Below are 21,969 nucleotides of genomic sequence, written 5' to 3' on the forward strand. Positions count from 1 at the left end.
GCGGGCGCGGAGCGCGGGCACGATGTGGGGCCGTGTACGTGTCTGGGGCGGCGGTGGCTTCGCGTCGCGGCTCCTCGGGGCGGCGGCGGCGGCACCGCGGCTGCACTGCAGCCCTCACAGGTACCCTCGCTCCCCTACATCCTCACCTGGCGGGGCGGGAGTGTGTGTGTGTGCCGGCGGTGGCCGGGCCGTATCCCAAAGCGCGGCCTTCTGAGGGCCGGGGTCCGCCTGTGCCGCCGGGGCTGGGAGCCAGTGACACCAGCAGGGACTGGGGATTGGGGTCAGTGGAAGGGAATGGCATGGGCTGTGTGTCTCACGTTGCTTTCCTTGCCGTCCTTCCCATCGTGGAGTGGTGTGAGCGATCCGCATGTGTGACCTGGCCATAACTCTGCACCGTGTGGGTCAGCAGAGCGGTGCTGCCTGCTGGGCTTTGTTGTACATGCCCAAAACACCGGCTAAGAGCAACATTTGGGAGTTCGTTTTCATTTTTACTATCAGATTTTTAAGTGTTTTTAATGGCAGGTCAGTTGTACGTTTATTTATTTATTTTTTTTTAGTTTCAAAGCTCCTCGATATTTTTGCACAAGCTCCGATGCTGTGATGGCCTCATGCACAAAACAGCTCAGGCTCCTTGGTAGCTGTATTTGCTTTCTCAGGCCGAGCTTCCCAGCAGGAGGCAAAACAGAGGGTAGGTGAAATATAGCGATGCAAGCTGCAGTGCACTGCTGGTTTTAAATGTCTAAGGCTTGCAGTCTTGCTGTGTTTTCCGGGGTTTTTTTTGAATTTTTGTAAGCAAGGATTAGGCTGAGAAAGTTGGGGCTGTTCAGCCTGGAGAAGGTTGCATGGAGTGTCTGAAGGGGGCTACAGGAAAGCCAAAGAGGCACTCAGGAACGGTAGTGATAGAACATGGATACAAATTGAAAGAAAGGAAATTTGGGTTAGCTATTAGGAAGGAATTCTTTACTGTGAGAGTGGTGAGACACTGGTACAGCTTGCCCAGAGGAGCTGTGGATGCCCCAACCCTGGCAATGTTCAAAGCCAGGTTGGATAATGCCTTCAGCAACCTGGTCTGGTGGGAGGTGTCCATGGCAGGGGGCTTGGGACTAGATGATCTTTGAGGTCCCTTCCAACCCCTCAACATTCTATGATTCTGTAAATTCTGAATGGTTAAGTAGTGTTAAGGAGCATGCAACCTGAATTAATAAAAAAATGAGCTTGGCAAATACCTGTGGAGAACAACGCAGTGTAAAACAGCAGGGCTCCCACCTTCTTCCCAGTAATGAGGTTCTGAAGCTTTCCTTAAATTTTCCTGTTGCTACTCAACATTGAAATTTAGAGTTTAATGCTGACAGTTTATGAAGTACAGAGTGACTGAAGTGTAATGCCTTCTGGTACTGGCAGATTTTCTTTTTTTTACACAAAGACAGATGTGTGTGAGGTGGGGAGGTATGTCACAATTCCTTCAGATTTGTGGAAATGTTTTATGATCTGCTGAGGTGTTTTATTTTGAATCAAAATAAATATTTAATTTTAATTTTTTTTTCTTTGCAGCTGTGAATTTAGAGATTTAAAAACTTCATTTTAGAATGTTAAAAAGAACAGTTCTTTGAATTTTATGATAACTTTTCTAGAGAATGCAGTTGTGTCTGTGTTGCAGCAATCTCCTGATCAGCTCCCTGCTGTTCCTGGCTTCACATCTTCACCTGCACTGTCAGTTTCAGCTTCTTTGCAATGATGTGGTAAACTAAGTAGAGGAGCTATTTCAAAGGGAAAAATAACCCAAATAATTTTTTGTTTGTTACTGTGTTATCTTTCAGCAGAATCCATTTCCCCACTTGGCTGCTATATTGCAGGGTAGTGGAATGTGATCTGTAGTAGTGCCACAGGAGTGAAAACATGTGAAGCTACATGTGTGTGTACAGTCTTTTTTCAGATGGCTGGGAGTGTTGTCTTTATTGACTTATTTTTAAGAGTTTTGTTGAGTTTTCTCACTATCAACAAATTTAAGTATAAGGTAGCAGTAGATTCAAACTTGCTCTACTACCTAATGCAGAAATACTTTGAAAGTTTTAAGTTCATAGATTATTTTCTCCACAAATAAACAGTGTTTTAAAGTTGTTTACTTGATTTTTGTGATGAGGAAACTGTAAATAATCAAGAGTTTGAAATGGTGTCCCAGTCCTTCTCAAAAGTCAAATGGTACATGTTTGGCATATACTCAACATACTCAGAATGCACTCACTTAAACCTAGACAGTTGTAATTGATGTTTTGGGTTTTTTTTTTGTAGGCTAACAAAATTCAGCCTTGGACCCTATTTGTAACTTCTGTTTTTTAACTTTGTATATCATCTAGCAAAGTACAGAAACCCTTCAGCACAAGCAGCGTGCTTTCTGATGAGAAAGATGAATGTACCACTTCCAAAGGCAGCACCACTGAGGGGGCATCAAAGAGGCAGAAGGGTACAGCAGAAACACCAAAGCAGAAGCTGTTAGACATTATTGGTAATATGAAAGTGGAAGTGAGCTACAGAAAGAAACTCCAAGAGTTAAAAGCCAGTGAGAACAAAAAGCAAGCCATGAACAGGCTGGAAGGCCCAGACAGTGAAGGTCCTCAGAGAACTGCAGAAAGCATCCAACGGTAAAGTGTAACAAACTTTTCTTGCCCTGTTTTATCCTTTTTTCATTTTTTTTCATTATTCAGGACAAAATAAACTTATCAAATGCCATTTCCACCTATCGAAAAGAATCATGTAAGGGAGTGTGGTATACAGATGTAGCTTGGAGTAAATCACAGGAGAGCTTCTGGACAAAAGATGCCAGTTGCTTTCTATGACATACTACCTTCTGCACTGAGATTCTGGAAAGGTAACATTAGCATCTGCTCGTGGAAAGTTATTTTAATGGGAGAGGGAAAATACTGTTCGGATAAAATACAATGAAACTGAGAAAAAAGAAAAAAAAAAATTAAGAATGGCATCATGATTGTCAGGTCTTCGGACTGGCTCCTCTCCACAATGTGTTACATAATATTTATTACCCCACAGGTCTATGCTGCCAGTGGTTTTCAGGCTGTATGTCCGAGGGGCTGTGCGGTGGCATGGGGCTGCCATTTCCCCAGGTTTGAAAACAAGAGCTTGTCACAGTCATTCAGCATTTGATGATTAGTGCAATATAGGGCAAACCTGCCTGTCCCAGTGACCACCCCTTGGGAAAATATCTGACTAACTTCCGAGTTATTAAGACATAAAATGGCAGTACAGAAATGACAATTTAAAGATATTAAAGGCTTTTTTTTTTTTTTAATTTCGTATCTCTTGTGACTCTTACAGAGGAAAGCCTTTAAATCCGGAACTGGTGAAGGCTGCTTCTGCAGTTGCATCTTCCCTTCCACTCAACAAGAAACAGACAGAATCGGAACTACTTGCACAACTAAGAAGACATGAAGAAACCACAGATAAACAGAAGAAGGGGGAAACTATTAACATACGGTCTGTTTATTGAATTTTATTCTCAATTATGTTCAAAATTCTAATTATGCAATGTCATCCTGAAGGTGACTGGGTTCTGTGTTGGAAAGATGGCCCTAAAAGATACATTTGGATAGAGTATCCTTGGGATTAGTGTATATTAGTAACACCGTTGGTCTGGTTATACCAAGCTCTAAAATTTTGCCGACGTCTTTCTAAAATGGTTTTGCAGAAACAGAATTGTTTTCCTGCCCAGGATCATTGCTTTCTTGGACAGGCTAGCAAAATAACAGCTCTTTTGTGAGTTTGTTTGGGGTTTTTTTGTCACAAGCTTCCAAAATTCTCACACAATGGATGGATTTGTAGACGTTTCAGACGTTCTGTCTGGACTGGTGAATTTTCATGACAGCTCTGCAGAAATGAACTAGAGCAGCTCTGTTTATAGTCCCACCCTTCCTTTCAAAACTTTCCAGTCAACCCAAGAAACTCATCTCTTGGCTTAACCCTGTTTCCAGTGTGGCTTTCAAACAGATGAGAAACATTTGTTTGGAAACGGACACAGTTGTGCATATTGCTGTTTTGGATGATGGCTGAAGACAGGTTTTTCATTCTGTTTTTTTCAGCTAGTATTCAGATAACTACTCAGAAAATAAGGCATTAAATCCAGGTGAAATGCTGAACCAAACAGAAAACTGCATCTTCAGCAGAAAGTGAATGTGCAAGCTGCTTATTTTAGTTTTAATTTATTCTGTGAAAATGAATTTGTCCCAAATGAGGATCTAAGTTTGACCCATCTATTATTGTTTGTAGTTTACATGTATTATTGTTTATAGGGATCAGTAAAGGATCTGCTCGGTATGGTTATCAACGTACTGCAAACAGAGCAGCCAACAAGCTAATGATGTTTGTGGCTGATGTCCGCCTTCAGAGTGAGTGGAAATTAAGGAAGAACGTGACAGATGCTTGCAATCAGGTTGAGTTAAATGATTGCCCAGAGTGTGGGGTATACAGTGCTCAGTGATAACTTTGTTAAGCAAAATACCTGTTCTTCAGTTATAAGGACTATTTATATAAAGCATATGTTCATTAAACTGTTAATTACCAGTGGGCTTGTGTCCTTTCTGTCACTGTGCTTTTTAGAAGAGCAGAGTACACAAACATCTCCATAGTGGCATTGGCTGTGGGTGGCCAACTTAAATGTAATTAGAACCTACTTGAGTACCTAGGGGAGGACCGCTGGGATACTCACTGAGCTAATATGTGCAGGGGCTAACGTCATATGTGCTGTCTCCCTTCCCTGAGGTGTACATGCCCTTGTCTAGGTGTGGTTGGTCTGACTGCTGGCATCAAGGGCTCACTGTCTTGTCACCTACTGCACTTTTCCTGAAGCACTGACCCAGCTCTGGCTGCAGTGAAAGAAAGAAGATGATTAAGGAGCTTGTAGTCTAAGCAAAAAGGGTTTTTTTCTCTTGAAAGTGAGTTGAAATTCTTCAGAAATTTAAAAGCTGCAGCTATATAGTGCCTCTATGCTGTTGATGGGTGGATTGAAATGTGTTATTACAGTATTTTATGTCATGCTTGTGGATGAATTGCTACCGTTAGAAAAATGCATTTTCCTCAACCAGAACGTCACGGCTGGCTTGGTGTGATTTGAGTTGGCAAATTCTATTCCCTGAGGCAGCTTTGTGACCTATTTTGTTTCCTCCAGGGAATACACTCCCCACCCCCAGCCCTGCCCCACTATTTGCTGAAAAGTTTTAGTTTTCTTCCTTAATAGTTGAGTAACAGTTTGCAACTCTTATCGGTGGATGAGTTTTAAAGAAAGACCAGCAACTCCTGCTGATTTTCATGACAGAAAATTTGGTTATTGTAACCTTTCAGTATTAGTAGTGACCTTTCATTTCTTTTAGATCAATGTAGTACTTTCAGGTTTCTGACTAGTGTTAAAAACGTTGATTTTACAAAGCCCAGCAGCCCTCAGACTTGATTCAGCATGATTTATACTCCACAATATCTCAATCCACACAGCACACTAAAATGCTTTTAATATATTAGAAAGCATTTACTTTTGTTTATACATTATTATTTTGTGTTGAATTTTATTTTGACAAGGGAATACGGGCAATTTAACTTTTAATTTTTTTCTATAAAGGTTAAGCATTCAATATGCTGACACATTTTAAAAGCCAATATGTATTCCTCAGTTATTTAAAATATTTAAAATTGAGATACTTTCACAAGCAGTAGACCATATAGAGCTGAACTGTAAAAAACAGTGCTATTGTGATTTATAATATGTAATAAATTGTACGTTTCCCAGATCTTTTGTACCAAATATTTTTACCAGGATAGTGGTATGACCTCCAGAGGTCACTGTTGTATGCAGTCATCTCATCACCTTGTTTTGTAGACAGCATGAGGGCAGTGTGTTTGCGAGGAGGGGAAAATATTAATGATACCAGAATTTATTTTTCTCAATGTGGGATAAAGTTTCACTCCATGGAAATCACAACAGCACTACACCAAAATAAAATCTGCGGTTTCAACCTACAAGTTGAAATTTCAGCTCCTGTTTTGGGTGAAGAAGAGGAAAAGTAGTTCAGAGCTTTGACTAAAATATATCCAAAGCTCTGTAGGTCTTCATTTTTAGTATGATAATTATTGCCCGGTAATCAGGAAGGAGAGAGAATCTGTGGTTGTTAGAAAAGTCCTACTTCTTCCTATTTCTGAATGGCAGAAGTACCTAGGAACGTAGGTTTAAAATGTTTTGTTGGGACATGAGGTAATATGTAATATCTAACCGCTGTCGGTACACTGGGGTTGGAGTGTGACTTTGTAAATTGACGTTTCTTGTTACAAAAGGCATTAAAAGAATCTTTGTAGTTTTATTTTTGTTAATACAGGGGTACTTTTGATGATGCAGGGGTACTTTTAATGATAGAGTGATGAGTGTTGCTGCCAGAAACATTGATATGCCAGTGATGGAGTGACACTAGGATTTCCCAGTGAGAAATATGATACCATTGACTGCATGTTCTGATGGATTTGTAGTATAGTCTGTCCAAACCTACTGTGCAAAACTGCAAGTAAATTAAGGAGAGGTTCTCTGAGCAATCCTGCCTCCCCTGAAGCATGGGAACGCTCCAGCCTTCTAGGTCACAGCCGAGTCAAGCCAGTGGGCTGGGCTGTGTGTGTCTGACCTTAGAAATTATGTCCCTTTGACCCTCCTAAGTGTGTCAAGCCTCTGGCCCAACACCAGCTTACTAATGCCAGTAGCCACTTCAGAGAGTGATTTCTAATGTGAGATATGTGACTAATCTGAGATTGTTTTTTATTTAAGATTAAAATGAAATTCTTTAAAACTTGCCTTTAGGTACCTTTCAGAGTAGGTACTAGAAGAGCTATGCTGTTCTTGTTCTGCCATTTGAAACCACATCTAAGTCTGAAGAGAAATCCTGCTGTGTTGCTGTGGCAATTAGCTTTTACAATTTTCCAGAAGTATTTCTTTCTCGTCAGTAAAATCTCCTTTGAATTAAACTGCCAAAAGCATAGTTTGAATTTCGTTCAAATTGTCATAAAATGGATGTGCAATATTTTTGACTCAGCCTATTTTTACTTTTTTGAGACCATGTTTATGTCTTAAAACTTGAGTGCTGCAATTTTGGATGCCTGCATGTGACTGGCAGCCGTTGGGTGGAGAGGACAGCTGTGAGGAAGAATTACCAGCTTGGCCTTTACCAACCAAAAGACTTGCCAGTTAAGGGAGGCAGAAAGGTGGTGTGTTTTGCCCTTTGCGTTCAGAATGAGCTGCACACGGTGCTGGAAGAGATCGGAGCATTTACTCTTCACATATGATTTTGACTAGAGAATTACGAAGGAAGATGTGGTCTGTTAATGCTGTAATATGATTATGCAATGCAACAGATTGCAGTGGATCAGGAAAGGTGACCTACTTATTAGGGTGGCATGATTGGCCCATGTCAGCTGATGTGTGAAGTCAAGCTTCCTTTTGGTCTGCAGCAGCACAGCTCTGTCCCTGGGCAGTGTTGGTTCCTGTCCAAAAAACTGGTGATTTTTACCTCCCTGTTTCAGCCTATTTCTTGTATCCAGAGAAGTTCCTCATTTGCTTAAGCAAAACATATCTACTACACTCTGTAAATATTGGTATGCAGATATATGATTTTTTTTAAGTTGGAAACTAAATAATTTCAAAGAAAGTGTTCATTGTAGATTTAATAGGTTAAAATAGCACTTTTCCTATATAGCATGTAACAACTAAATGGTTGAAAAGGTAAAGTTGAGTGTTTGATGGTTTAAAGATGGGTGTATTTTATGAGGAATGTATAAGTCTGTCTCATAGAGGCTTATGAAACCAATTGAGAGTAGAGTTTCTGGTTAATTCCTATGACGAACTTCCTCGCTTTGTCAATTTGTTGAGGTTTTACTTTTCATGTTTTTAATTTCAGCAACGTGATTTCAGAAATGACAGTCAAAAGGCAGTCCCCAGCTCAGAGGGGTGTGAGGATATCCAGTCGCATTTCCTTGGAGTTGGATGATGATGGTCAAAGAATAAGGCCTGAAAGATTTTTGTCTCAGTCTTTTGACTCCAGAAGGTATGTTTGTTGTGTTCCACTTGAATAGAAGGAGCATGCAATTACTAATGGATAAGATTTTAAATTTACTTGCCACACGTGAGAGCTTAAGGAAATCACTTAACTATTTTTCGAGGAAAGTACTGTTAGCATTGAAATAAACCATGAGAACATAGTAGTTAATGTTAACCAACAATCAAATAATGTGCAGCTTTTTAATGTTACATTTTAGATAATTAAAAATACTTGGTGCTGAAATGTAATTGTGTTTGTTTTAACTAGTTTAAATTTTTCTCACTTATGCCTAATACACTTTCATGTCACTTCCTTAAATTTTTGGGAAATGAAATTTTGAAGGTTTGCTTTCCTCTACTGGAAAACTTTGATAATGTTCCACGTTGAGAAAAGTTTCATCCATTCTGTTGGGGTTTTTAAGAGATGATAAAGTTTATTTATTTAATTTTACCACCTCATTGCAATTAATAATTCATTCTGTAATTTATTTCTCTATTGTCTGTGACATTATAATTGTCCGTGAAATTAACTTTATAATTTACATTGTAAACTCCTTAACCTTATCTTGCTGTTATTGCTGTTATCTTGTATTATGTGGCCAGTCTATTTCTTAAAGAATTAAGGAATGCTCTTACATTTTTGGTTTACTCCTGTAAGCTGTGCTTTCTTACCTGCAGTCTTTTGATTTTTCAGTGGCAGCTCATCATCCCATTCCTTCTCAGTATATTCTTTCTCTAGCAGTTTTTAGTAATATTGACTTCTCTTGTCATTAATTTACTTTACAAATTAATCCCCTTTTCTTGGGGCTAGGGGCTGGAAGTTGAGGGAATCATTTGTGTTTAGATAGATTGTGTTGAAGACAGATTTTGGATAACTAAGAGAAAAAAAAGCATAAGTTTGTGGGTGAGTAGATGTAGAGTATTCTGCTCTCTTTGGTTATCTAAGACATCTATTTCAGTATATCATGAACAGAGAATTGTGACTTCCCATAAGGAACAAATTGGAACACAGCTATTGGCCGTGTAGATCATGCAAAAACATCAAAGTGGCTTATGGCCATTAGAAGTCATTAGAAGAACTTAACCAGCCTGTTGAAATGTTTCAGCAGTGGTGTGTTAGGGAAGCATCTCTTGGGCCTCTTCAGTGCTGTAAGTGTGCAGTGTTTTCTGTTCTGGTGCAAAGCTGGTAGAGGGGCTTTTTGTAATGAAAGTTGAAGGGAGAAGAAGCGGAACAAAGGTTTTGACCAAACCCTCCTGACTTAGATATTTCTGTCGCAGGTTTTTCATTCAGCTACAGGCTGCTGGTTTGAGGAGCAAAGAAACTGACTTCATTATCAGATGAACAATACCTCTGTAGATATTTTTATTCTTTGGATAATTCTCAGACAGAGGTAGTAGTCACATGAAAGTAATTTTATTATTATACTGCAATTCTTCACTGACTGTGAGAAATACTTTATTTAAGGTGTTGGATTAAAAGTTTTTCAAAGTATGAAAGAACAGAAATAATATGATCTAGAAGTCTAAACTGGAAACCTGAACTTTTACATGCTCATATGGTGTATATTATTTACCTTTGCTAAACTTCTCATTTAATAACATACTGCAAAGTGAATTTCACTTATGTTTGAAAAAATTTGTTAAATTTATGATATCTGAGAAGCTGTCTTGCCCTCTTTGTGTGATGAAACTATACTTGGTATATAACTTCAGGATCAGTACTTTGAAATTGTTTTTAAAATCCCTATAATGAGTAAACTATCCAGTTTCAGGCCTGGGTTTCCTTCTGCGAACCTGAAAATCTATTGGATTTACATATCAATTGACAGTATGAAAAGGATGGATTAGGAAGAATATCTTAGTTTAAGTCGAGTTAGTAGGTTTCAATGAAATGAGTGATGTTGCATATAGTAATTTAAACTTGTAATTTTAAAATAAACGTTCTTCCAAGTCATGCTTGTATCTTTGGCCAATGTGAGTGGGAGTTACACAGAGATAGGAAAATATAATCCTAAATCAACATTCTTTTGAGGCTCTGTAACTAGATTGCTCTATGCTGAAAAAGATCTGGGGTAGTTTCATCACTGAAATGTAATATGACAGGAGCAGGTTTGCAGAAGTAGTTGAGGCCATTAGAAATCTCCAGTAAATCCAGATAGGTGGAATTTTAAGGTCAGAAAGAGTAACAGTGGATGTGCAATAACAAAAAGTAGTAACTGTTAGAATTTCAGTGGAAACCTGGAAGATAGTATGATTAAAAGCATAATTGTTTCTAAACTAAAGACATTGTTTTTTCTTTGTTTTCATTTATAAGAATTTACTTTGACTGCTTCTTGAACTCTTGTATTTCCAATTTTTTTTTTTTAGTGTAAACTTATACCAATGTTAAATGTGATTGAAAATAGATGGTCAGAGTGAAATATTTTTATATTCAGAAGAGAGAGCTACTTAAAACATATCATAGGGATATACTCTGACTGTTTGCCATATGACAGAGAAGGTGGCTTTGTAATCTTCCAAAAAGGCTATTTATGTCATAAAGCAGGAATTATTTGATTTAGCTGTTGCCTTTTCTGTTCCTGAATTGTGCAATATTTTTTACAGGGAAAAACCCCAAGTCTTCAGATAGTTGCAACTTTGTAAAATCACTTAAGTACTGTGGTTTGATACTGTTTACCTTTCTTCAGATTCCTAAATACTCCAGTAAAAAGTAACTACAAATGTAACGTTTGATTTATGCTCATTCTTTTGCATGGAAATGTTTTGAGAGGCTCTGTTACAGATGAATAATAAAGTCATAAACACTTCCTCTGGTTTAAAGCCTGAGAATTTAGTGAGAGGCACTATCTCTTTTTTTTTTTTTCTCCAGAGATCTGTTAGTTCATGAAAATATTTTGTGCTTTTTAATTTCCTAGCTGGCAATGTTGTGAGGTGTTGTGAAATACTAAATATCGGTTTTCTTTTTTGTTTATAGAAGTCTCAAAGTAGGAAAGAGACTTAATATATTCACTAAGGCTTCTACAGAACCAGAACACGCACTGAAAACAGGTTAGTGGAAATTCAATAATGAAAAACCCAATGAGGCCAAGTTCTGCATTTTTAGAATATCAAGAGATTCGTTGCTGTGAGGAGACTTATGACCTGTTCACTTTCTGCTTTCAGACTGATAAATGACTACTTTAATGTAACTCTGATTTTTACCAAGCAAAACTTCCATACAGATTGTTTTCTGTAGTGATCAGAGCATTCTGTTACTGAACTTGAACGGTATAACCGGCTTTTTGTCACAAATGTCAGTCGTACTCCTGTGAGTGTAAAGCCAGCCTGGAGAATGGGTTTGTTGGCTCCAGCTTATTTGTCAAGTTGCAAAGAAATGTGAGGCTGTGATTGCAGGAAAACAAACTCTACAGGTGGCTAAGCATAAGCAGGGTAGTATAAAACCAAGATTACACACTGGATTGCTCTGTGGCCTTCTTTTGTTTGGTGTTCCAGTTGCAGCTTGAAAGATCCCGTCAGTGACTGACAAACGACACCTTGCTTTACGTGTTGTAAAGCTCTTCATATATGTTTAGAATCGTAGAGTAGTTTGGGTTGGAAGGGACCTTTAAAGGTCGTCTAGTTCAAACACCCCTGCAGTGAGCAGATATGTCTTCCACTAGATCAGGTTGCTCAGAGCCCCGTCCAACCTGACCTTGAATGTTTCCAGGGATGGGGCATCTACCAGCCCTCTATACAACCATTTCCAGTATTTTACCACCCTCACTGGAAAAAATTTCTTCCTTTTTATCTACTCTGAATCTACCCTCTTTTAGTTTAAAACTACTACTCCCTTGTCCTGTTGCAACAGGCCCACTAAAAATTCTGTCCTTACAAGTTCCCCTTAAATACTGAAAGGATTGTAATAAGGTCACCCTGGAGCCTTCTCTTCTCCATGAGAAACCATCCCAGCTCTCTCAGCGCATCCTTTTAGTCATCTTCATGGCCCTCCTCTGGACCTGCTCTAACAGGTTGATTGATGTCCTTCTTGTTCTGAGGACCCCAGAGCTGGATGGAATGTTCCAGGTGGGGTCTCGTGAGAGCAGAGTAGAGGGGCAGAATCTCCTCTCTCAACTTGTTTGCCATACTTCATTTTACGATTCCAGTTGGCTTTCTGGGCTGTAAATGCATGTGGCTGGTTCATGTCCAGTTTTTATCCACCAATATGCCTAAATTGTTCTTGGCAGGGCTGCCCTCAGTCCCTTGATCTCCCAGCCTGTAGTGATATTGGGGATTGCCCTGACCCAGGTGCAACACCTTGCACTTGACCTTATTGAACCTCATGAGATTCCTGTGGGACCTCTTCTTGAGCTTGTCCAGGTCTCTCTGGATGGCATCCCATCCTTCAGGTGTGTCAACCACACTGCTCAGCTTGGTGTCACGTGCAAATTTGCTGAGGGTGCACTCGATCCCTCTGTCCGTGGTGTTGATGAAGACACTGAACAATACCAGTCCCATTACAGATTCGTGAGCAACACCACTTTGTCACTGATCCCCATCCAGACACTGAGCCCTTCATCACTACTCTCTGGATGCGACCACCCAACCAATTCCTCACCCACCAACTATACATGCCAAAAGTCCTGTAAGATAAAAAACACCCCAACAAAACAGGTATGACCCACCTTCACGTTCAATGAATGGCATAGCTCTGCAGGAACAGTCTTCATGACGCGTGACAGGGATAGCTTTCACGCCTGAAGGCTCAGCTTTACTGCAGACTGGGTTTGGCTAAGAGTGTGTGAATATGGTCAAGTCGTGTAAAGAACTCCTTCTCTCCCTTTTCTTTCTGAACAATGAAACTGCATTGTTAGTATTGATCTTTAATATGCTGTTTTCCCTCAAGTATTCTGAGGCCCTTTCAAAAAAAGACTTTATTCCACTGTGGTGACTTAGAACTTTGTGTAAAGCCAGCAGTGGCAGAAGAAATAGTACTCCTCTCTGATATCTTAGAAAATGATGCATATTTGTTTGTTTCAAGAGTAGGACTCTTAGTTTTTGCCAGATTCTAGATGAGTACTTTTATCTTTTTTTTTACACTTGAAACTGCAGGGAGAAATTAATTTGTTTATTTAATTTCTTTAGTAAAATGTAAAATAGTGCTGTTTGCATATTTTCAAGCAGCTGTGAGGTTTCAGAATTCAGCTACCTCTGAATTTTGCTTACTATACTGGAATTCAATTTTTTTAAGACTGCCAATGTCTTTAAAGTCTCCATTTTACATAATGGCCAGTCTTCGCGAGCGAAGATTTTTGGGAAAGGTCATTAACCCTTCCAGCCTGCGCAGTGGATTTTTTAGGTGAGACACAGCGTGCGCTGAACTGAGCCCACCCTTTAGTCCTGAGGTTCATCTGCCGGGGCCGAGCAAAGCTTGGACAGTGGCAGTGAGGTCCCCAGGATGTAGGTTTTGTTTAGAGTGACCTTCTCTTAGGTGGATTGCCTACCAAGGCTGACGAGCTCCACCTGCCCAGGGGGCCGGGAATCGAACCCGGGTCGCAGAGGTGAGAGTCAGGCACTCTAACCACTAGACCACCAGAGGCCCCCCATTTTACATAAAAAAAAAAAAAAAACAAAAAAAAAAACAAATTGTGCAGTGTTTGTTTTTAGCCATCTTAACAAGTGTGGTGTTGAAGAAGCTGGCTTTTGACTTGATTCAAATTTACTCAGGTAAAATGGTGAGAACTTAAGCTTTCTTTTTCTCATGAGCAGAATGCAGACACAATGGCTTATAGTAGTTGCTAGATAAAAAGCTGAGATGCGCTTTTTTTTTAAACACAAAACTGGAATGTACACAATTGTGTAAGAGAGCGAGTGGACTTTATTGGATTTGTAATTAGATATTAAGAAGTAAACTTCTTTCAGCTTTTTATGTGGTATTTCCTTGTTTGGTTCCAGGTAGCCTTGAGGAAATCTACAATATATTCTAAGCCAGGAAGCTGATTACTTGGCTTACTGACTAAGCCTGATGACATGTTTTTTGTGTTAATCTTGGGAAATACTGGTGTGGTACTTGATACCTTGATTCATTTGTTTTCATTGTCTTGGCTCATATTAATGGAGATAATGAGTTAAAATATTGTTTATACATGACAGAAAAGCAAGTTTCCTGTTAAGTATTGGTTTTGAAAACCTGCATGTTAACTGGAAAGTAAATTGGCATCCTGAAAATATTCTTCATAGCTGTTAACATAAAATGTCAGTATTATTTTCTGTTTCACAGAGGTGAAAATATAATCTTTATCACCCTTACTGCAAGCTTGAAAAAATGAGTTTCTGCTTTCCTCTATTAGAAGATGTACTAGTTTCTTAAAGATGTGGACAATAATTTCATTTTGGTATGGTTTCTCATGCTGTCTTCTAGCTGTATTTTATTCTTGCCTCCAGCCCTCAAATCAAAGTAGTCAGGTAGGGAATAGAATTCTGGAAATTTCCCTCTTAAGGAACAATTTTAATATCTTCTGATTTAACACAAAAAAACCTGAAAACACTTTTCAGTATGTAAAACTACTGTTTGCCCTTTCATTTTGTTTTGTCTTAAAGTGGGGGAGGAAGATTTTTTTTTTTAATTCATTTGAGTTGTAAGCCGCTGAGCTAAAGACGAAATTATATCTTGGCTTCAACTACTTACACTTGTGAGTAGTAAAATAATAGCTGATTGGCCCTGATCCACTTCAAGCGGACTCTTACAATTGAATTCACATGAAGATCTCTGTTCCAAGGAGATTAGGGTGAATTGATAACGGAGGAAGCAAAAAGCCAAAGGGGAGTGCAACTTAGGCCAGCTCACGAGACAGCAGCCCAAGGCACTCCCAGTGATTTCTCCCTGTCCTGTGGTAACAGATTGTTCCCTTCAGTTCAGCGAAGAGGCTCAGTCTGGGCTCATGACCAGTTCTCCTGGGTGGAGGGGCAGGAACTCCTTAAGAGTAACTACTGCCATATGAGTAAACTTTGATTAAAAAAAAATGAAATAATTATATGCATCAGGAAAGATGCATCCCTGAAGAAACTGTTTGTTCCTTTGTGAAAGTATAGGAAATCACAATTTCTCAAGCCCAGGAGACAAAAACTGAGACACTTGGGAGTGTTGGGGAAGGAATTGCCATCATTTGTAGATTGAGTTGTTTCCCTGAAGGAGAGTATCGTTATGAAGTACCTGAAAACTCCTGTAGAAGTAAGATTCTTTTAGCAGAGTGCACCAGTCGAATTCAGAGTTTGTCATATCCACAATTTTGTGAAAGACAAAAAGGAAAACAGATTGTGGAAAAATGAAATTCCTGCTCTGTGGAAGGCTTAAAAATAAACTGTCCCGTAGCAGTTCAGAATACATTTTCATCATACATTTGAGAATTTAATGGGCTTTCATGTCAACAGAGAATTCTCATTTGAGAAAGGTGATGCTGGCATCTGAAGTAGAAAAAATTAGTCTCTGTAAAGATTAATGTTAAAGGACTTTGTTTTAGCCAGTGAAAAGTCTTTGGTTGCTGACAGATCTCTACAAAATTTATTTTTTAGTACCTTCACCAACAATTTGGGATCTGGAGTTTGCAAAGGAGATTGCAGCAATAACTGCACAGCCTCCCCGAAATGGTTTTGAGGAGATGATCCAGTGGACAAAAGAAGGAATACTGTGGGAGTTCCCAATTGACAACGAAGTTGGTATGTGCACTGTTAACTTTTATTATCTGTCTCAATTTATCTTTTTTAAAAATTAGAGCATATTTGACCTTTGACTGTTTCAACATAGCATTTCAGCTATGAGTCATGCATTTGATAGTAAACAAATATAACTCCCTGACTGTCCCAGATCAGAGATACTTCAGATGAACTCATTCTGGCACTCTTCAGGTGAAGTCCTGCAGGTGGTTTGGCTGATCTGATGACTGGCTGCTGCCAAAAAGGGGAGAACTCTCTCCCTCCCTGATGCTTTCAACACCAACAGTCCATTCGAGTCTATTATGTAATACCTTTTACTATGCAACTTCTTTAAATTAAGCTCCTGGCAGAAGTTGGGGAATCTTAAAACTACTGTTTGTGTTTTATAATGCTGATTGTGTTCTTTGGTGCGGGTCTTGGCCAAGTGTCTAGCTGGATCTCAAATTGTTGTCTGCCAGTTCCATATCTGCCCAGGCTGAGTGTTAAACAGTTGTTTGCCCCCTTTGTTCTGTCAGTTTCATAAGAATAAACAGTCACAATATTCGCTCACTCTGGGCATCTATGTTAATTAGGCATCTTTGTGCACTTTATTTTCTTCTATTACCATAAAAAAATAAAAAAGCTTCATGTGAAGTTAAGCCAGCAGAGAGAGAGAATGAATGCAAAGGAAGCAAGAGCAACTACTCAAAGTCTACAGTATAGGAAAGGGGACTTCATAACTTCAGGGAGAGCTTGGCTGTGGGTTTGGGGTTTTTTTAAAGACTTTAAAGACATCAAACAGAACTGCTTTGTAGTGATTCAGTCACTGAGAGCAAAACAGGTTAGTATCTGAAGCTAGTCTTTGAAAATCTGTGCTATACTGAGTTGCAAGTTGAATAATGTGGTTCATTGTTTCTTAGTGTTTATTCTTATCCTATTTGGCAGTTTCTTCACAGAATTTAATCACTGCTCCCAGAATTGATCTGTTCCATCATGTAGAAATCCAAGTATACTCCAGTCATGTTTTTGCAAGCTTAAAACCATTGTGGCCGATGGTTTTGCTGTTGCTGTAATGTGGCTGGAACCCTGCTGTCTGGGGCCGGCCGTTGACAAAGTGTCTTTGGTGGCCGGTGGTTTCTCTGTTGCAGCAATGTGGCTGGAGCTGCGCTGTCTGGGATGGGGTGGTGGACGGACAAAGAGTCTTTACATATACTTAAACAAGAATCTTTATTGATTTGTCCTCAAAGACTAGTCATGGGGAAAATTCCAGTGGAGCTTTCCAAAATCTATCACCTCTCAGGTTGAAATACCAAGTCAGTAAATTCCATCCTATCAAACTGCCAGACACAGGCTATTAATCATGTCAGGGATGTCAAAGCACGGTTAAAAAGCTTGAGAACCTCACTCCAGTTATATCAACATACTGTAATTTCAGTGTCTCTGCAAAAGAAAGATGCCCCTTTCAATTGCTGTCAATTTTGCATTTTTGTAACAGCCATTTCCCTCAATGGGAGGACATTACTTCAGCTTGTATCAAGAAAGGTGTGATTTTTCTGTTATGCCACAGGCATGTGGATTTAAAAATGTAAGTGCAATTAAATTTTCTGCTGAGGAAGCATATATACTCAACTTTTAGCATTACGATAGCCTTTAAAGTTTTAAACTAAATATAAAAAGGAAGATGACTGCTTATACCTCTTTTTCTTGGCTCCAGAGCATTTCTGGTGATCTCGTTAGAGTGCTTTACCAAGGCACTGTGCTGTGCTTTGTGGCATCACGACAAGGTCATGATTTTTAAAATGATTTTGATGTGAACATCTGAAGATGTGGCTAGACATACTGGCTTGCTGCAGCGGCCAGCAGCAGTCTTCCCCCCCACACCCCCTAGTGCCCTGTTGTCTGCTCTTCCCTGCATGTCCTTTCCCTTGTCTGATGCAGTTGAAATCACCGTTAGGCAGAAAATTACCTTTTTTTTTCCTCCTCTCTATCTCTCTGGCCTCTGATTAATTTTTACCAGATTAGCAAACCATTACTACAGCTTGCATAACACCATTCTCATTCCTCCTTCTTTCTGCTTACCTCTCCTGTTTCTAGTAGCTTTAACTCTCCTCCATGATTGCCATGGCAAAAAGTTGGGAAAAACATTGATTCGTGCCTCTTTTATTATTTCTGTTCATATTGATGACTCAAAACCTGAGGAGCTAAAAATTACAGTGCAGGTTACAGGTGCTACTTTGCCTTAACACCTCATTATGAGGAGCAAATGCTTTTGGTGGGCCAGAGATTGTTACTGCACAAGTGATAGGAAGGTCTCTCTGTAGGCAAAAGTTCACCAAGTCCTGTTCTGTCTGTTTTGCTGAGATGCTGTTCCCAGAAGAGAAATATTGGATCAGCTTGCCAAGAGAAGTGGCAAAGTTACACAACCATTGTGTCACGGTTGCTTTAGTAATTCCGGATCTGTTCTAGGGACCTACTGAAGAGCATGATTTGTCTCATTCTAAAAATCCTAAAAGGATAGAATGCTTTGTGCTGAAAGGGACCTTTAGAGATCATCTAGTCCAAACCCCCTGCCAAGGACAGGGACATCTTTTCACTGGATCAAAATAGTCATCTTTGTAGGATGTCAGCAACACTCCTTGTAAGGGGTGGACATCTGTGTTTGAGATGACATCTTTAAGGCAAGGTTGGTCATGTCTTGGAAGGATTAATGTTGTAGGTAGAGAAATTCCTCAGACTTTCTGTTTTGTAATATGTTGGGGATTGGAAATAGGATATTGAGAGTAGATGACTTTTTGCTTTGAGGTTGAAAAAGAAAATCCTCTACTTTAGATTTCCTACTATGCGTGTTATTTCAAATTAAGTTTCTAAGGATAGCGCAAGAGAGGGTGAGGGACAGGTTTGCAGCAGGAGTCAGGGTTTGCTGGGGGAGGGTGGGGCGAGGGGAGTCATGCAAGCATATCTCATCTGATCAGTTCCCACCAGAAGTTTCAGTCTCTGATGCTTTGGGTAGTTGTGGTCTCATTTTCTGTCACGCACTTTTGTTTACTTTTTTGAGGACTGAAATATGTGGTCTAACTGAAATATTTGGATTTAACACTTCCTCCCCAAACCGTGTATCATGTCTTCAACAAAAAGGAGATCAGAATACATGATGTTATATTTCCTTCTGACCTGCATTTTTGTTAGACTATAAATAGTTTAATTTCTTTTGGTTTAGAGAGGAAAATGGTGAAATTATTTATTAGACACAATCTCTCCTGACACCCTCTATCTATCCCCAAAAGAAGAGCATCCAGGAGGCCAGATTTTACTGTCAGCATTACTCAGATTTTTTCAGTAGTGAGTTTGTTGGTTTAGTTTTCTTGGATTTCTGAGACCAGCAAAAGTATGGAAGTCTGGAAAGGTTGTTAGTTTGAGAAAGCAACCAGTAGCATCTAGATGCAGTGAGATTCCACCTTCCCTTGGTGAGAGAAAGTCAGCACAGGTGGCATGGTAACAGGATCATCACTGTGCTTCTGTAAGAGGACATAGGTTTCCAAGCACAGCAGAAATACACCTTCTGAAGCTGACATTGCCTGGTTTTTTTATTTTAACTTTCAACATAAAGGAAAAAGGAGAGAACTTCTGAAGAAGGAAATGTGCTTTCTTTTTCCAAGAACAAGGGAGATAAATGTGATATGTAACTGGTATGGATACACTCACACATTTCTAGGAAAAATCTGTGGGAAAAATGGAGGTATTTCCCAGCTCCTTCAGATATTGCAGTATCTAAAGTTTAAAGCAGGAAAGAATACGAACTTAACAAGTTGAGAGACTTCTCCAACCCAGAGATGTGCATTGTCTCTTTTAAAACTGTAGAAGCTCTAACAGAGGAGGAAGCCTAGAGCTAACATGGCTTAATTACCTCCATTTTAATACTCATGATTTAATTTTGTCAAATAGTATAGAAAACCATGAAACTAGCTAATTTAGGAAAACATGTACACTTATGTCTCTGGTGTAGACTTCACATTTTTGTCATCTGAAAGTGGTACAATGTTTTTCTCTAATACCAGATTTTTATTTAAAGGTGCAAGCAAATGGGGATCAAATAAAAATTTTCATGTATATCTAACTGAAGAAAAATCTTTCTTTGCAAATACCAGTTTACCTCATTATTTTTTTTCTTGAAATTGGGAACGGCAAAAGCGGCCTTTTTTCTGCATGTAGGAATTTGTGTTCTGAGTCTTTGTCTGTAGCATCATGGTATGAACAATGGCAAAAGAAATTCACAGGACAGAGAACAAAAATTTGGTGTAGGATCTGAGCTGTGCTTGATTAGAGATCTCCAATAATCCCCTATCCCCTGTTCTGTGGGTGCTTCTGAATATATCATCTTCGGTGATGGTCGTGACTTAAAAGTAGCAGCTGGTGAGCGACACAACATTTTTACATCAGCATAAACTCACAGATTCAGAAGATGTCAGAAAAAACAATTTCTCTGCCCATTTGATAGCAATAGGATGTTAAAACTGTGACTCGGAACAGACATGCAAGTAAGTGTGTGTTAGCTGTTCAGTATGAGGTTGCCTCATTTGCTCAAGGCTAGCTTGTATTCTTTAATCCTCTGCAGAATTTAGGCAATCAGTGTTTTCTTTAAGAATTTATTAAGAAAGTGCCCCCAACCACCTACCACTGGTGAATCAAAATTTTCAGGTGTTGAACAAACCGGATTTTGGCAAGAAGATTGATTATGGCTATAATTATTCCTACTCCTATTCTGACGTCAGCTTTTAGTGAGATTACCAGCCAGAAAGTTGATTTAAATATTACATATTCTATAAATGTGAGCAGAACCATTAATTTTACTAATTTAAGATTATTTGCAAACTATATATTTTTTTACTTTGTTCTGTTATGTTATGAAAATAACTTTGTCTTTTTTTGTGTTTTCTACTAGGGATGGATGATGATGCTGAATTTCATGAACATATCTTTCTGGACAAACACCTCGAAGGCTTTCCCAAGGAAGGACCTATTCGCCACTTCATGGAACTAGTCATCTGTGGGCTCTCAAAAAACCCATACCTCAGCGTTAAGCAGAAGATTGAACATATTGAGTGGTTTGAGAAGTATTTTGAGGAAAAGAAGGAATTTCTTCAAGAGATTTGAGACTTGGGAAAGTGCTTACCCTTGAAATGAAGAATCATTGTGTCGCGAATGACGATTTGTTGTAATGGAAATACCGTCAGTGCATAGTAATCGTGTGACCTGAAAGTTGTATTTTAAATAATAAACTGAAAGGTCATACTTTCTTAATTGCGTGTCCATGTATATGTAGATACTACTGACAACAAAAGAAGGAACTGAAAAGTAAGGCTTTTGTAGAATGTGCATTTAAAATTTAGTTTATTAAAATTGTTGTCTTTGAAACTTCTGATACAGCTCTAATTTTGAAAAACTGTTACTGAGATAGTAAGGGTTCATTTTGCTAATTCATTAACCACACTGATATTTGGATAGTATTAATCCTTTCTTTCCTCCTTTCACTAATTATCTTTACTGGTTCATTTTAAAGTTTTTGGTAAAGACCAAGTCATTTGAATTATATGCTTGTTGATTCATCTGCTCAATGAAAGGCTGTTGTATTCATGAGATGTGTGAACAGCATAACACTGGTAAGTTATAGAAAATAATAAGGGAGTGGTTGATATTGGGACTGGTGCCAATGGCTTTAAACTGTAAAAGGGCAAGTTTAGATTAGATGTTAGGAAGAAATTCTTTACTGTGAGGGTGGTGAGGCACTGTCACAGTTTGCCCAGAGAAGAGATGTCCCATCCCTGGAAGTGCTCAAGGCCAGACTGGATGGGGCTTTGAGCAACCTGGTCTAGTGGAAGGTGTCTCTGTCCATGGCAGAAGGGTTTGAACTAGGTGATCTCAAAGGTAGGTCCCTTTCAACCCAAAACATTCTATGATTCTGTGATTCTATGAAATCTCTCTTGCCATCTATACATCCACTCCGAAGCTTTTGACTAACTTCCCATTGGTATTTGTTGTTTAAAAATGGGTCTGGATGTCAAGTGATACATAAAATTCTGTTTCACCAATTATTGCAGTGTTTGGAGCTGAGACTTATCTCCTGCATCTGCAGGGCTAGGAAGAGAACTTGGCATTCCTGACAAGGAGGGTTGTTGCCTACAGTTTGCTGTCTCATGATGCCACTGCTGGTTTCTGTCTAGTTCTCTGAT

General features: G+C 39.2%; 1 protein-coding gene across 1 annotated transcript; it reads left to right on the forward strand.

Annotated features, from left to right (window-relative positions):
• Positions 1 to 21,154, forward strand: MRPS31 (mitochondrial ribosomal protein S31). Its single transcript, XM_027723176.2, has 7 exons — positions 1 to 120; positions 2,355 to 2,639; positions 3,331 to 3,489; positions 7,935 to 8,081; positions 11,049 to 11,122; positions 15,623 to 15,766; positions 20,682 to 21,154. Exons 1-7 carry the CDS (start codon positions 23 to 25, stop codon positions 20,891 to 20,893), a joined length of 1,119 nt encoding a protein of 372 aa, XP_027578977.1. The 5' UTR covers positions 1 to 22; the 3' UTR covers positions 20,894 to 21,154.
• Positions 21,155 to 21,969: the final 815 nt, after the last annotated feature.

Source organism: Pipra filicauda, unplaced genomic scaffold (genome assembly GCF_003945595.2).
Source record: "Pipra filicauda isolate LSUMZ 115617 unplaced genomic scaffold, ASM394559v2 scaffold124_size2119055_pilon, whole genome shotgun sequence".
In the NCBI taxonomy this organism is placed as follows: domain Eukaryota; kingdom Metazoa; phylum Chordata; class Aves; order Passeriformes; family Pipridae; genus Pipra; species Pipra filicauda.